The sequence below is a fragment of the Lissotriton helveticus genome, chromosome 1_2 (genome assembly GCF_964261635.1).
Source record: "Lissotriton helveticus chromosome 1_2, aLisHel1.1, whole genome shotgun sequence".
NCBI lineage: Eukaryota > Metazoa > Chordata > Amphibia > Caudata > Salamandridae > Lissotriton > Lissotriton helveticus.
Window position 1 is genome coordinate 105,466,488 of NC_136058.1, and position 14,435 is coordinate 105,480,922.

The 14,435-nt window shown below is 44.7% G+C and overlaps 1 protein-coding gene across 8 annotated transcripts in view; it reads right to left on the reverse strand.

The window, feature by feature from the left end:
* Positions 1-14,435, reverse strand: part of PATJ (PATJ crumbs cell polarity complex component) — a 1,530,963-nt gene that overhangs the window by 703,017 nt on the left and 813,511 nt on the right. For all 8 annotated transcript variants that reach the window (XM_078669616.1, XM_078669595.1, XM_078669605.1 and 5 more), the window contains one exon: positions 5,368-5,503. In XM_078669616.1, the coding sequence (XP_078525742.1) occupies positions 5,368-5,503 (136 nt within the window). The remainder of the gene's footprint in view (positions 1-5,367; positions 5,504-14,435) is intronic.

Consider the following 14,435-nt stretch of genomic DNA (forward strand, 5'->3'; position numbering starts at 1 on the left):
TTGCCGAAAGATTCTCTACCTTTAAATCTAAACTTCAGGGGTTTGTAACCAATCACATCGATTTTACCGCCTGAAAACCCTTCAGCAGAAATATCAGGTGAATAGAGATCGTTCCCTAAGTAATGTACAAACTTTGAATTCCAGACACTCTCATTGATAATGGTATATGGGGAACCAGATTCTGCATAAATGTCAATAGGAACCCCACCAATAAGCATATTGCATATAGGTTTCTTAAGAACATTCCTTTTACCTGAGTCATTGATGTTAAAAATATAAACCTTTTCAAGAGGTTTCGAGATGCATTCATCATCCATTGAACAAGGCAATACATTTTTCACACAATCATCCTCAAAACGACAATGCATGACTTTGTTGGACAAATCTTCCTCATCACTGGAAGATGAATCATACACAACGTTAACTTTTTTGTTCTTAATTCTATTACAAGCTCTTGAGTAATGCCCAATTAAGTTACAATTCGAGCATTTTTCTTTGATTGCAGGACAAAGCTTGTAATTAGCTAAATGTGAACTGCTGCCACACCGGAAGCATTTTAAATTATCAGTTTTTTTAAACTCAGGAGGTTTGTTTTTCGTTTGAATCCTTTGTTTATAGTTGGATTTGCTTTGAACTTTCGAAACAGTTTGATCAAGAGTGGATTTTTGTACAAGAATAGCCTTTTCTTCGTTTTTAATTGCCTTAGCACTGCGACCTGAAAGTTCTGCCTTCCTGACGATAGCCAAAATGTCTTTGAGATCTGAATCACCATTTATCCAAAGTCTATCTTGAATAGAAGGATCAGAAGCATGCATAACTACTTGGTCGCGTATAAATTGTTCTTGTAAATGGTCAAATTTACAATCTTCGGCTATTTTTTTGAGTTCAGCAATATATACATCAATGTTTTCTCCAGGTCGTTGTTTCCTGTGAAAGAACTTGTAACGAGTAATGCCAATACAAACCTTAGGTGAAAAATGACTATCAAAGTCTTTCAGGATAATATCAAAAACATTTGCATCACCACCTCCACTACTCTTAGGCATTTCTTCATAAATTTTGAGACCACCAGCGCCTAGTGAGTGTAAGAATAATTTCTTTTTTCTTTCAGGTTTCATTTTACCATCCTCATCTATGGTGTCAATGAAGTTCATGAAATATGCCTTCCATTGGAGCCACTTCATACATGGTTCTAAACCAGAAGGCCAAAAAGGTTGAGGAGACTGAATGGTGAAATTTTGAGAAGTCATTTTGAAAATACTTCAACCAAACTGAAGAAAATAAATATAAAGCTTACTTGCAGTCTTGAAAGCAGTCACTTCTCTGGAATAAAGATTTGGAAATCTGAAAAAGTAGTGAGCAATTTAAAACTGATATACGTTTTAATTTTATAAAGTATTTATAAATATGAGCGCTGTAAACAGAACTAAAATCCACTCTTCGCACTCTTCGCGCTCGTGAGTGTTGCCATAATATGAGCGCTGTAAGCAGAACTAAAATCCTCTCTTCGCACTCTTCGCGCTCGTGAGTGTTGCTATGGAGACGATAAATATGGCCGCTGCGTGTGAACGTCAAAGTACAGAGCGTCTAACGTGAGGCATAGAGTTTCAGCAGGAAGACGGACTGACGTCACAAGGCAACATAGTAGAACGAGCGAGTGAGCGAGGAGGAAGGGGCTCGAGGAATGGAGCCGCAGAACGTCGGCGGTTGCACTTTTGAAAAATGCAAACACCGGTAGAGTGTTTGAAATGAGTGAAATTAAAGAAAATAGTTTTGTAAAAGTGCAAGCGGAGAAATTTTTAACCGCTGGTTGAAAGCGCAGGTTGTGCACAAAGAAGGAAGGTTCTTACTCACGAATGACGGTTTCAGAAACGATGAAATGAATGACGGTCTCTGAACGATGGAAGGGGCGGTGAAGTCCGAAATGCTTTAGGACTTGAAGGCACACCGTATTAAAGTAGCGTTGGTGGAAAATTCTTTTTCCTTTAGATTTCTGTTGAAGAAGTAAAAATTGTAAAAACGCTGAATCCTTCCAAGAATTGAGAAAAGGGTTCTGGATTTCCTAGTGTTTCTTCTCAGCCAAGTCGCCAAAATTGTAATGTTGTCTACACAGGAAATTGTAGATAAAGTGTAGTTTATTCATAGAAACACAGGAGCAAGGTAGGAAACATCCTACACAGGTCTTCATCCTCAGCAACTGCTCCTGTTGCTAGGAAGAGATCTAGGATACAATAGAATCTATAGAGATAATTCTAAAGGTCTTAAAGAAACAACAGGACAGTAGGCCCAGATACAAGGTGTAGCAATAATCCAGTTGAGAGTGAATGGTTGCCTGGACAACTAAACACTGAGCATACACTGGCAGAAAATAGAGAGCTTTGCGAATCATGGGTAAATAGAATAATCATGTTGCTCAGTTTCATCCCCATTTAACTTCAGGAAATGTATGTGCATCCAATGAGCTACCAAAACAAGACCAGGAAGAAAATTAGCAGCCACACAAGATTTTTCACTCACGGAAACTACAATTTGTGCTTCATCCACCTATAACATTAAAGAGAGGTCAACATTTTGGATCAGTTTGGCCAGTGGGGAGAAGTACATAGCAAATAACATACGCCTCAGGGTCAAATCCTGAGAAACCCCACACTACTCTACTCTACAGTTTATCACCCTATTTTCTGTAAAAATGAGGTAAAGATGGACAGTTTCAGTCCTGTTGGATAGAAAAGAGGTGAGCAACTCTAAGTCTTTCAGCTGAACGCCCACGGCCTGCAGTCTCTACATTAAGATAGTGTAGATGTCGGAAACTATGTCAAAAGCAACACTGAGGTCTAGCAGCACCAACAAAGCACTACGACCTCAATTGGTTAGACACTAGCGCACCGACCACATCATTCAAAATGGAGGGATGGGATTAAAGGTGGGGAGCTTTCCTGCTTGTTACATCCACTTTAATACTAAGAAGGGCAGAGTGCATCAAGAAGCAAAAGAAAATTACTATACTAAATAAAAAAAAATGTTAAGTAAAGGTAAATAAACTAGTAGCCCATAATAAAATAAATTTCCAGGAATGCTTCAGTGTTAATAAAATGTAATTGTCTGCAAACACAGGAACAACGATTGCCCCCACATACAAAAAACACAATTGCCACAAAAACTCATAAAACTTGACAGGGGAGGGAATCCAAAGATACCACTATAGTGTCTTCAGCGGTTTCCTACATGTTAGCAGGGTTAGGTGGTCCGGAAGGAGTATGAGAAGTAGTTCTAGAAACGGGGTGCATTTACTTGAGAAGGCCTGTTGCACTCACTACTTATAGACACCATTTAAAAATGTTGCTTGCTCCTTTATGCAAGCAAAATTATACTTTCGGAAAATATTTTTTGCAAAGCTGACAAATGTTGAAAGTTCAGAATGTCTGTCATCTTTGTACACTTCAATTATAAATGGTTTTAGTAGGAGGGTTTTCTTGAACCCCTAGAATATTTTTTCTAAAATAAAGAAAAAAAAGTAGGGTTTGGTATTACATATTTGTAGTCTTGTGGTTTTTCACCCATTATTTGTATTTGAATAACTTCACTAATGTTGAATACTTGGAAAACATTATTTCGTTTGAAACGTTTCAGGAACAATTCTTTGACACAGGCTACAAAATAAATTATCTTTTTTTAAATCAAAAATCCTCCATGAATTTCATTTACCACGGAGCATAAATGTGCCAGGCTTCTTTACCATTTGTTATACAACTTGTATTTTCTCTTAAATCTTTCAGAATTCACCATTGGCGAGAAAAGACAATTGAACAGATTTGTCCTTGCCCTGGGATACAAGAAATTAATCTTCGATCCCAACACATATTTAGCATATCTGCATAACATTTATATGACTACTGAATGAATCCGCATAGTAAGAATGGGAGCATTGCTTAAAGCTTGCACCAATTATGCTCTGATATGCAATTAACAAGCACCAGTGACATTAGCATTTTAAAACCTAGGCGACATGCTCGTCCAATGATTCTTTAATTCTACCTCTGGAACGTACACGTTGTTAAAAATATACTCCATGATGCAGCAAATAAAATCCTATTTAACTAAGTGCCCAACCAGCACAATACACTGACATCATAGCTCCACTCAGCTCAGCATTACAAAAAAGGAAAACGATTCCTATGTTAATTGTATATAACAGCTATTAGCAAGTGCTGCAGAATGGAGCTCGCTGGAAACCCCCATAATCTGTATGGTGTTGACAGACCTCTTAAGAAGTATGTGTTATAAATTGGGGATACGGACAGCCAAGCAGAGTCGTCTTTATCTGAACTAAAATATCTATCTATCTATCCATATCAATCTATCTATCTATCTATCTATCTATCTATCTATCTATCTATCTATCTATCTATCTATCTATATATATATATATATATATATATATAGAGAGAGAGAGAGAGAGAGAGAGAGAGAGAGAGAGAGAGAGAGAGAGAGAGAGAGAGAGAGAGAGAGAGAGAGAGAGAGAGAGAGAGAGGGGGGGGGGGAGTGGTACGGGGTTGGTATGCGTAGATAAGAGGAGGTATTAAGAAGGTAATAGATGAGCTAAACAAAAGGGACAAATTAAAAAAGACTTTTTGATAGCTATTTTATGGTGTTCATATTTAATATAATTAATTATTAACAGAGCAGCAGTATATCATTCTTAATTAGTACTATAACAATTTGGTTAACATATGAGTGCACTCAAAGGGTGGATGCAGCATTCTCATTTTCTATGGCAGTTATACTGAATAGAATGCATTTGACTTATTGTGATTTTGTGCAGCACTCTTTTTGAAACAAAAAAGATTTTAAAACTAAGATCAAAATATAATTTGCATTTTCCATATACACAGAAAATACCAATATTAGATTGCAGAAAGAGATTTTAAAAAAAATGCATAATTCAAAGCTGCAAATTCGGTCCAACGCGTTTTGAACCCTGAACTCTGTACCGAGAAATGCCATGAGACTGTTTTAGCTGCATAGCCAGTGTACAGTACACCTCCCCACTGAGCTTTCCTATCCCTCTCTTCTCTTCCCTCTGACTGCTCTATCCTTACCATCTTTCCTTTTCATTCTAAGAGCTAACCATACTGCAACAAGAAATGTTTATGATTGTATACAATGTATAAAATCTCAATAAAAATATCTTTAAAAAAAAAGAGAGATATGTATGGCCCTGGCAAGCTCTAAATTGCGACTGCACCATCTAAATAGCTTGTGTAGGCTCTTTAAGGGGTTAACAATATCGAGATGCTGATTTATTGTTAATTGTACAAAAATAAAGACTTAAAGGTCATCAAAAAGCACAGGTGAATTTGTGCTCACCTGATGTAAATTGATAGTCCTCATCAGCGGGATCCTCATCATCATCTACTTCAAAGGATGGAAAACTCGTCGGTCGGGTATAAGGAGGCGGGAGCTTCATAGGCGGTGGTGCGCCCCCCACAACCGGACTCATCCGCTGGAAGTCAAGGCAAAGACAAAAACACTCAGTTAGTGCCACAAAAAGAGCAGCACAGTTTTTTTGGGATAACTCACCACCTTCTACTCAGCCAGATAGGCAGTTTTGTAGCTGACATTTTCACTAATGGGGAATCTTTAGATACAACATACTACACACAGATTGTGACTACCTGATATGATGTGACAAAAATGTGCAGCAATTGCCACTTTGCCCCTGCCATTTGTGATTATTCATACAGCTCTCGAAAATTCTATTACATGAGTGCGTAAGTGGTACCTTTATGTACTTTAGAGCAGTGAACAACTCTTAGTCTATTACATTATGCTAATACGTTGTAGTACATGTAATCATTTGAGTTTTATAAATGAATAAATAAAGGAGGAGGAACCACTACATAGCTGATTGAGGTACGACATCTGAAAATCTGACAGATATAGCTTCAACCTGCCAAATTCTGGCAACCATACCCAACTGAAAAGCACAAACATTACATCTCAGAACCTATGCATGCTCGAAGCTCAAGGATTAAGCGAACAATAATTGCAAGCCCACATGCTTCATAATAATAGATCGGGCACACAACAGAAGCTTATACACCGACTGCCTCTGAGCCATCACAGGGTCTGGTCGTAGCCTCGGAATGGCCAAGATTAAAACATTTAGGAGGAAAAACAGAAAATCGCGCCATCTTCATCACGGAGTGGACCATTAGCAGCAGACAACTGATTGTGCAATAAAAAGTAAATTACCTCGCAGAAATGAAGACACTGAACGTAATACGAGAGCTGCATGCCAAGAAGAAGACAGGGAAGGACGGAGCTTCAGCAGGGAGGAGAAGGAAGAGAAGCTTCTGTTCGGATCCCTAGCTCAGACTTTCTGTAGCATGCTAGAGACAGGCTCTATGAATACCGCAAATGTATGCTCAATTACGGTTCTAATAACAAAAACCACTAATAGCGAGATGCACTTTAGGGGGAGTGCAGATAAGATGCCATTACATTGTGAGAGCTTTTAATGAATTCTCGCTCCGGCAAAGAACATCTGCCATTCGGGGCCTAAAACAGGCAGCAACATTTTGAAATAGTGCAATCCAATGAGAGCAGCTCTTCCGTCGCTACATAATATGGAAAATTGCTGAATTGGTATCAGATAGTTCACTCTGAATTTCATGCATGTAATTGACCTTTATATAAGTGCAGGGCCAACATGACTATCACACTATGCAAACACACCTGAGATATTATAATGCAAGATAGTATTCTGTTTCAGGGATTTTTCATGTTGAGTTCGTTATGAAATGATCTTTAAGAGTGCATTCAGTAATCCGAAGTCAAATCAGAACATGGCCATCTTCACTAATATGATCCGATTCTGTATTACTGTTTGTTTCTTTGGTGCATGTTTAAGGAAACCAATCAGGCACGATCAGAGTTCAGTATTTAAATCACTTTACGAGAAAATCAGAAGATCGAATACTTTTAAGAAATTGTCATTTACGTGTAGTCTTGGTTCTACATCATAGAAATAGTAATTGAAATCATACATGTTAGAATAATTCCCAGCTGCGTGGTGGAACCTTACAACACTTCTTATCAATTTATATATGTTCATATATCAATAGAAACAGTGAAAAATCCAACATGCTGATAAGATGCGCGGCACCATCAAGAAGTCTACTATGGCAAGATTTCCTAAATTTTACACAGTCTGTATTCCGAAAAAACACTCTCTCAAAGCAATTTTGCAGAAGTTAAAGCCCAAATTGCTGCTGGCCTGTCTAAATAATGAAGAAAAGTGCAGCCTTGTAGGCAGTGGTGGCTCCTTCACAATGGCAGAAGAGCATCGCCCCACTGCCTGGCTCAGAGCCAGCAAATGTAAAATAAAACGACGTTCTTGCATCACAGCCAGCAGTGTTGGGAGGGGCGGGGCCGAGGCATGGGAAGGGAGGAGGAGTGATCGTGCACTCCACTCCCTAAGTGCTCATGTGTTTTTGGCCGGCCGTCTCAAGCCGACCAAAACAGACATGCGCACATAGGTTTTCTCCAAATCAGCTGCATTGAGCAGCCGGGATGGAGAAACCCCACAGACTCACCTTCTGAGCAGGGCGTCTTTCCTGCCTGCCCAGACCATTCCCCGTGCACCCTGCCACACGGAGATTGGACAGGGAGTCTGTCATAGGGGCTGCTGGGACCAGAAGGAAGAGGAGAGGAGAGGCGATGCGACACGACGTGAGGCTAGAGGTGATCGGCGGCCAAAGGTACTATAGATAAAAATTGTATTCCAAATGCTGCGCATAGCGCCACTGCGCAACCCCACCTGCCGCACCACCCTTTGTTTATGGCAGCCGCCGCTACTTGTAGGCTTGCATTACAGGAGTCAACAAAACATCCTATCCCTTTAGGAGCAGATGAACTTTCACTACCCAGGATGCTTTGTAATGATGGCTGCTTCACAGAGTCAGTTCTGCTCAACGTCCGTAGTGTAAGTTTGGAAAGGCTTTTGGAAGATTTCATGTCAAACCTCCAAAACTATCTGGGAAAAAGAGACAGTTGCTTATGATTTCAATGAAGAGTCTCTAGGATGCTAAATTAGGAATACAAACAAGCAACCATTTTTTTCTACATCTGAAGCTCTTGTTTGGTAGTCATTAAGAATAAGTTACTTACCTTCGGCGATGCCTTACCTGGTAGAGACAGAATCTAGCCGCAAATTCCAGGCCTTTGAATTCTCCCCAGGCGCCAGACTGGATCCTGATTTTTTTTTTTACAGCAATACCTCTGCACATCTGTAGAGGGTGTCGAGCAACTCCGTAGCGACATCGTCTACAGGATGTGATGTTGGCAGAGTCCATATAAGCACTGACATCATTTTCAGCCGTGACTATTTTCCGCGCCAATAACGTGGAGCTACTCATAGAAACTGCCTATGGAAACAGTCTGCCCAAAGAGAGACATCCTTATGGCAAAACAATTACGAAATCCAAATGAAAGGCATTAGAATACCCAGAAGGGATCTTGTAGACAAATGGAACAACCAGTTTGGATAACTGGGAGGATGGGTGGGTTGGTAAAGAATCTGCAGCTAGATCCTGTCTGTACCAGATAAGGCTTTACCGAGACTAATTACTTCATTTGATAGAGACATCTTGCCGCAGATTCCTTACCTTTGAATTAGATATCAAACAATACCATCTGCGGAGGAGGCTCTGCTCCCGCTAAAGATCCCCGATTAGGACTATCTGGTCTGTAATAAGATAGAATGACCAGGCGGTCTAGGAACATAGGTGAGAAAAGGAGATGTACCACCAGGAGGACTTTGGAAAACACATAGGGAACTAAAATCTTTAAATTATGGAAAAGCAAGGGGAAACGACACCCACGGCAGTGTAATAAAGAAGTGTTGGAAAGGAACACTTCATAGAAGCAGAATACTGCACAGCTCTGCAATGGTATCCGGACCATTAGTGGATGGGACTGAAGGCCAAGAATAGCCAATGCCACTGAGCCAGAGCTCTTTGCTATAGAAATAAACAAGTGAGCTGAACCTGCCCTGAGAAATGCAGGAAAAAGGGAGAGATCTCAGAACAAAATGCAGGAAAAAAGGGAGAGATCTCAGAACACATCCACGATGTAGAGAGCACCAATTAATGTTTCAATAGAAGCATTGCGAAACAATAACAAGTATTGGCATAGACCACTCGTGATCAGAGAAAACACTTCTAGAGAGAAGTGAGCCCTCTTGTGACTAACGTAGAAGGCACAGAAGAGGAAGGTTACGCAAATGCATATGCAATGACTAAATGAAGGGACACAAGGAAAGGTGCAGCAACATAAGCATAAATGTACGCACTCTTAAGAAAGTCAGCATAGAATGACTTGCAATATACACACATATATAGACAGATGCATATAATACATATATGTAAGAATAAACACACACACACACACATATATATATATATATACACACACACACACACACACACATATGCATAATATATATACATATATATGTATAAGACAGATATACCTATAGAAGGGTATATATAATTATACACCAACATTGGTTATGGACCGAAGATGTGACAACAATGGAGTAAAAATTATAGATATATTAGGACAGAGCAGGCAATCAGCAACATTGTACTGTAGTACGAGTTACTTACCTTCGGAAACTATGTATCTGGGAGAGACGATTCTAGCCACAGATTTCGTAACGTAGAATCATCCCCAGGCGTGAGACTGGATCCAGAAAACTTTTTGCCACAGCATCCCTGCGCGTCGGGGGGACAGCATCACGCGACTCCGCCCAGGAGCCGTACGTGACGTCAGCTAGCTCACATAAGTCCCACCCCACCGCACCTACGGCAGTTTTCGTCAGATAACTTTTCCGCGCCACACTGCGGAGCCAGCAGAGAAACTGTGGGAGCATGGGAAAAGTATGCGAAACAGCAGAAAAAGTGGAAAAGGAAAGGTGACAAATAACACCATAAGGAGCAGTGCCAACACTGCAGTACCCAAAGGCAGGGAAAGAAGAAAAAACAGAGCACAGCACTGAGCAGCCACCCTGCCAGTATGTAGACAGTTCCCCCCCTGAGACAAGGAACATAAGCAAAATGTCATGACAACATGTCGTAGGACTACAACCCCAAACAAGTACAATGAAGGGGAGCCAGTTCCAAGACAGACTGGGAACGATAGACCACCAAGGCAATACCCCGGCATAGAGTGCGACAACCCCCCAAGGGAGCCAGGGCAGGGCACAGCCAAAGGACCCAAACCCAGAGGGTAGCAGAGGGGTCAGGACCCTTAGGAACAAGACGGAGTAACAAAAGGAAAGGCAAGCCTCAATCCCGGAGCACCCAAAGCAGAGGGGCACAGCAGTTCCTACAGACCCAGCCTCTAAATTGCCAAGGAAGAGGTACGAACAAGAAACAAGACAAAACATCTCGTCAAAAGAGCAAAAGAATGCACTCATTCATCATAGCCATCCACTGGGAGGCGAGTGCAGAAGGCCAAGCCAAAGGGTCCTCGCAGAACAGGGAGGAAGTGCGGGCCGTTAAGTAATCTGCGCTAGAAACGTCTCTACCAGATACTTTGTTACCATAGGTTTGTAACTCCTACATCTGATAGAGACTACTAGCCACAGATTCTTTAACGTAGAATAGATATCCTAGCCATACCCACGGGAAGGAGGGTCTGCGGAAGGACCCCACCAGCCTGGACATAACCGAGGGTCCCACAGGGGACTAGGCCAATGGACAGGGCGAAGAGCCCCTTCCTCCCAGGCAAGGGGGAAATCCCCACAAGCCGGACACCAACGACCTCAAGAGGGGTGTGGGAAGAAGAAAGAAGAAGAAGAAGGCCCGTTCACTCTCAACAGAGGAACCAAGGGCAAGGCCATGGAGGCCAAAGCACCCCACGCCCTTACAAGGCAACAGAGCTTCCATCCAATGCCAGGACAAGGAAGAAAGCCTAGATGGCCTAAGGAAACGAGGGAAAAGAAGGCGAGCCCACCATAGACGGAAGGCAACAGACCAGACAGAGCGGCACCGGCAGTAATAAGCCACAGGAAGCAGGAAGAACAGCCCGGGACCCCAGGAAGACCGGGCATTCTACGCCTGACAAAGTGAGAAACACAGAACCATCCCAGCCTTCAGGAGCAGGAAGGCAAGGAAATGCCCGGACCACTACAACGAGGGGTCCGCGTACACAACCTAAGAAGCATCAGCAACATACATAAACGCCATGGAGAGCAGAGGCCCAAAGGCGACCAGAACTCCCTAGCATAACGCAAGCTATATCACAGCTACCACTACCCCACATAGGGTACGTTAAGTCCCAAGACATGGGAACCCTCTTTGGAAGAAACTTCTGCAGCAGAGGAAAAAAAATGAAAGAGCCACGGGGAAAAAAAACCGCAGGAGGCTTGTCAAGCACCCCAAGAGAAAAACAGAGGCCTAATCCCAGGGCCAATGTTGTGCAGATAACTCAAGCAAAAACACACAGTCAACCAGGGGTCGTCCAGCAGACAACAAGCCACAGTCCCTGCAAGGAGGACTTGAGTGGCCATAAAACACATCTCACAGCAAGGGCAACCTGCCCAAAAGAAGGTTGCCCTTGGATCCCAAGGATTCAGCCGTGTCCCACAAAGAAGAGGTAGCCCTAGCCAACACACATAAGGTGTTAAGGGCCCGCATAGCAGCGCTGGTCGAGGTGAACATGTTGCGCCCCCAAGAGTACAGCCAGGGGGCCTCCCCCAAGTCCCTATCAGGGAAGAAAGGAGCAAACCCTCAAAGGGAAGCAATAGCTCCCTCCCACCAGAGTCCTGGTGGAGAACCTCGAAAAGATGAGCTGCTGGGAAATGAGCATCCGGGTCACCCATGCGTAGAATACCCACAGCCGTGGACACTGTGTGAGCGAAGGCCGCACCCGCCTTGGTAGGGCCCCGCGGTGGAGAAAGCAGCTCCTCCGTGGGCGACGGCTGCAAACTAAGGCAGCCGTCCCCGAAGCCAAGCGGAGCGGGCAAAGCCCAGATGTGGAAGTTAGAAGGAGGAACCGAAGAATGAAGGACCTGATGCTCCTCCCGCGAACACCGTGGCCTCGGAAATGGCGGGGAACCGCCCTTCGATGACGCCAGTGAAAAAGCCACCACACGGCGGCCTGTCTCCGGTGAGGATGACACCAGCAGGCACCCACCCTCCAGAGAAGAGGGTACGTCCGAAGACGAATCTGCGACTCGACGCCTGTTCGGCGCCATAGAGTCCGCAGCGTGAGGCAGGATGCCATCACCATCAGCGCCGAAGGACACGCCGGACAGGGCTCCTCCAAGTCACGCAGCGCCGGGGACCGGAGCTGGGCCGGCGCCGAAGTGGCCAAGGGGCGGTGCCAGAACGGCACCAACTCGACCTCCGCGAAGGCAGCCGCCTGCATGGAGGGACGAGCGGGACCAGGGGAGTGACAAGAAGGCCTCCTTCAGCCTTGGCCCAGAATGTGACGTAGGTGGTCCGCCGATCCATGCTGCGCCACCAGGGCCGATTCAACCTCCGACTCGGCAGCCGCCTGCGTGGAGGGGCAAGAGGGGTCCAGAGGGGGATGAGGGGTCCCCGTCCAGCCTCGACCCAAAGCGGGATGATGGGGGTCCACCAACCCCTGTGGCGCCTCCCGGGCAGAAGGCGCCAGTGCCGTAGCGGCGTCAGCTCAGCCGCGGACAAGGCCGCTGCTTGTCCAGAGGGACGAGCGGGGCTCGGGGATGCGACCCGAGCTCCGGCGACCTCCCGCGACACCACAGGGACTCCAGCGGGAGTTTGCGGTGAGGCAGAGGCGCCATGGTCAAAACGAGGGACCCCCGAAGGGCCGCACCCCAACAGCACCACATCCTCCAAGCCTGGAGCCGAGCCAGTCAGCGCCGGGGCTGGAGCCACCGGCAACGCCGCGGAGGGCCCTGCGCAATGATAGGGATCCGCAGACGTCCCAGGAGGGGAAGGAGGAGGAGACGCCGGCGAGGCCTGCAAAGCCGCCGCATATGTCTCCATCAGGGCTCTCGATGCCCCCACACCGGGAAACGGAGGATAGGAGGACGACACATGGGCCGCATCACCCGCGGATAGCCCACGCCCCTGACAGGCTGAACACCAGCTCGCGGGGACAAGCTACGACACTTACCCACCGGGGAGCGACGCTCGTGTGACATCGGAGAGAGATGCCAACGACGACAGCCGTTTCTGAGACCTTCTGCCGAGGCTGACCGAAGGAATGAAACCGACCTTGAGAGACGCGCCAAGACTACTTTCATCCGGCGCTCCCGCCGCAACTTAGGCTTCAACTGTTGGCACGCTTCACTATCGGTGGTGCAGTGATCTTCCCCTAAACACCACATACAAATGAGGTGAGGGTCCGTTGCCGACATAAGGCGCCCACACGACGTGCAAGTCTTAAAGCCCGAAGGCATTCACACACTGTTCCACCAAAAGACATCACACTGATGAAAGAAAAAAGGGGCCCTAAACAGGCCTGAACAGAGACCGGATCCGCATCACACACGGAAAAGGAAAAAACTGACGTAGGCGGGGTGGGACTTATGTGACCTCGCTGACATCATGTGTGCGGATGACACCTGGGCGGAGTCACGTGATGCCGTCCCGCCCGGCGCGCAGGGATACTGTCGCAAAAATGCTTCCAGATCCAGTCTCACGCCTGGGGATATTTCTACATTAAGGAATCTGCGGCTAGTAGTCTCTATCAGGTTAGGAGGATAGAGGGGGTGGAAGATATTATACACCCCAGAAAAATAATGGCAACCGAACATGAAACAAGACTACTGACTGAAGGGCTACAATCAGGTGGCTGACAGATAACAGAAAAGAAAACAACAGGTGTGAAAAACCCTGGAAGACTAGAGAAATGAAGATCACTATCTGGGTCTGTAAGAAAGATCAAGCTGAACAAAGGTCAACACACGAAAGGCCTATACAGAGAACTAGTCTCCCTCCCAATAAAAAGAATATCAGACAGCAAAGGGACCTGGCTGAAGCATCGGATAAAAGAAAGAGTAAATAGTTGTGTAAAGACTAAGTGCCATGAAGTGGAGATCTGAGAACAAAAGATCAGTATGAAAAACTGAAGTAACAGATGGAGTTGCAGCGCATAAAAGCATTGAGGCCCGGAAGAAAGGTCTCTGCAGGAGACAGGACCCATGAAAAGACAGGAAGGTATATCCAAGCACAGCAAAAAACCTTTATTATGCCGCAACTATGTAGGAGAAAAGACGCCATATCTTCCAAAGGAACATTAGGGAGAGCGAGAAAAAATCCACAAGCAAAAGAAATCTCCAAATAAAGAATAAGTAGTATAACAAACTCCAAGGGTTGGAAACTTATAATGGCCTGTGAGGATTGAGAGAAACTCTCAGGAAAAGAATCTGAAAGGAT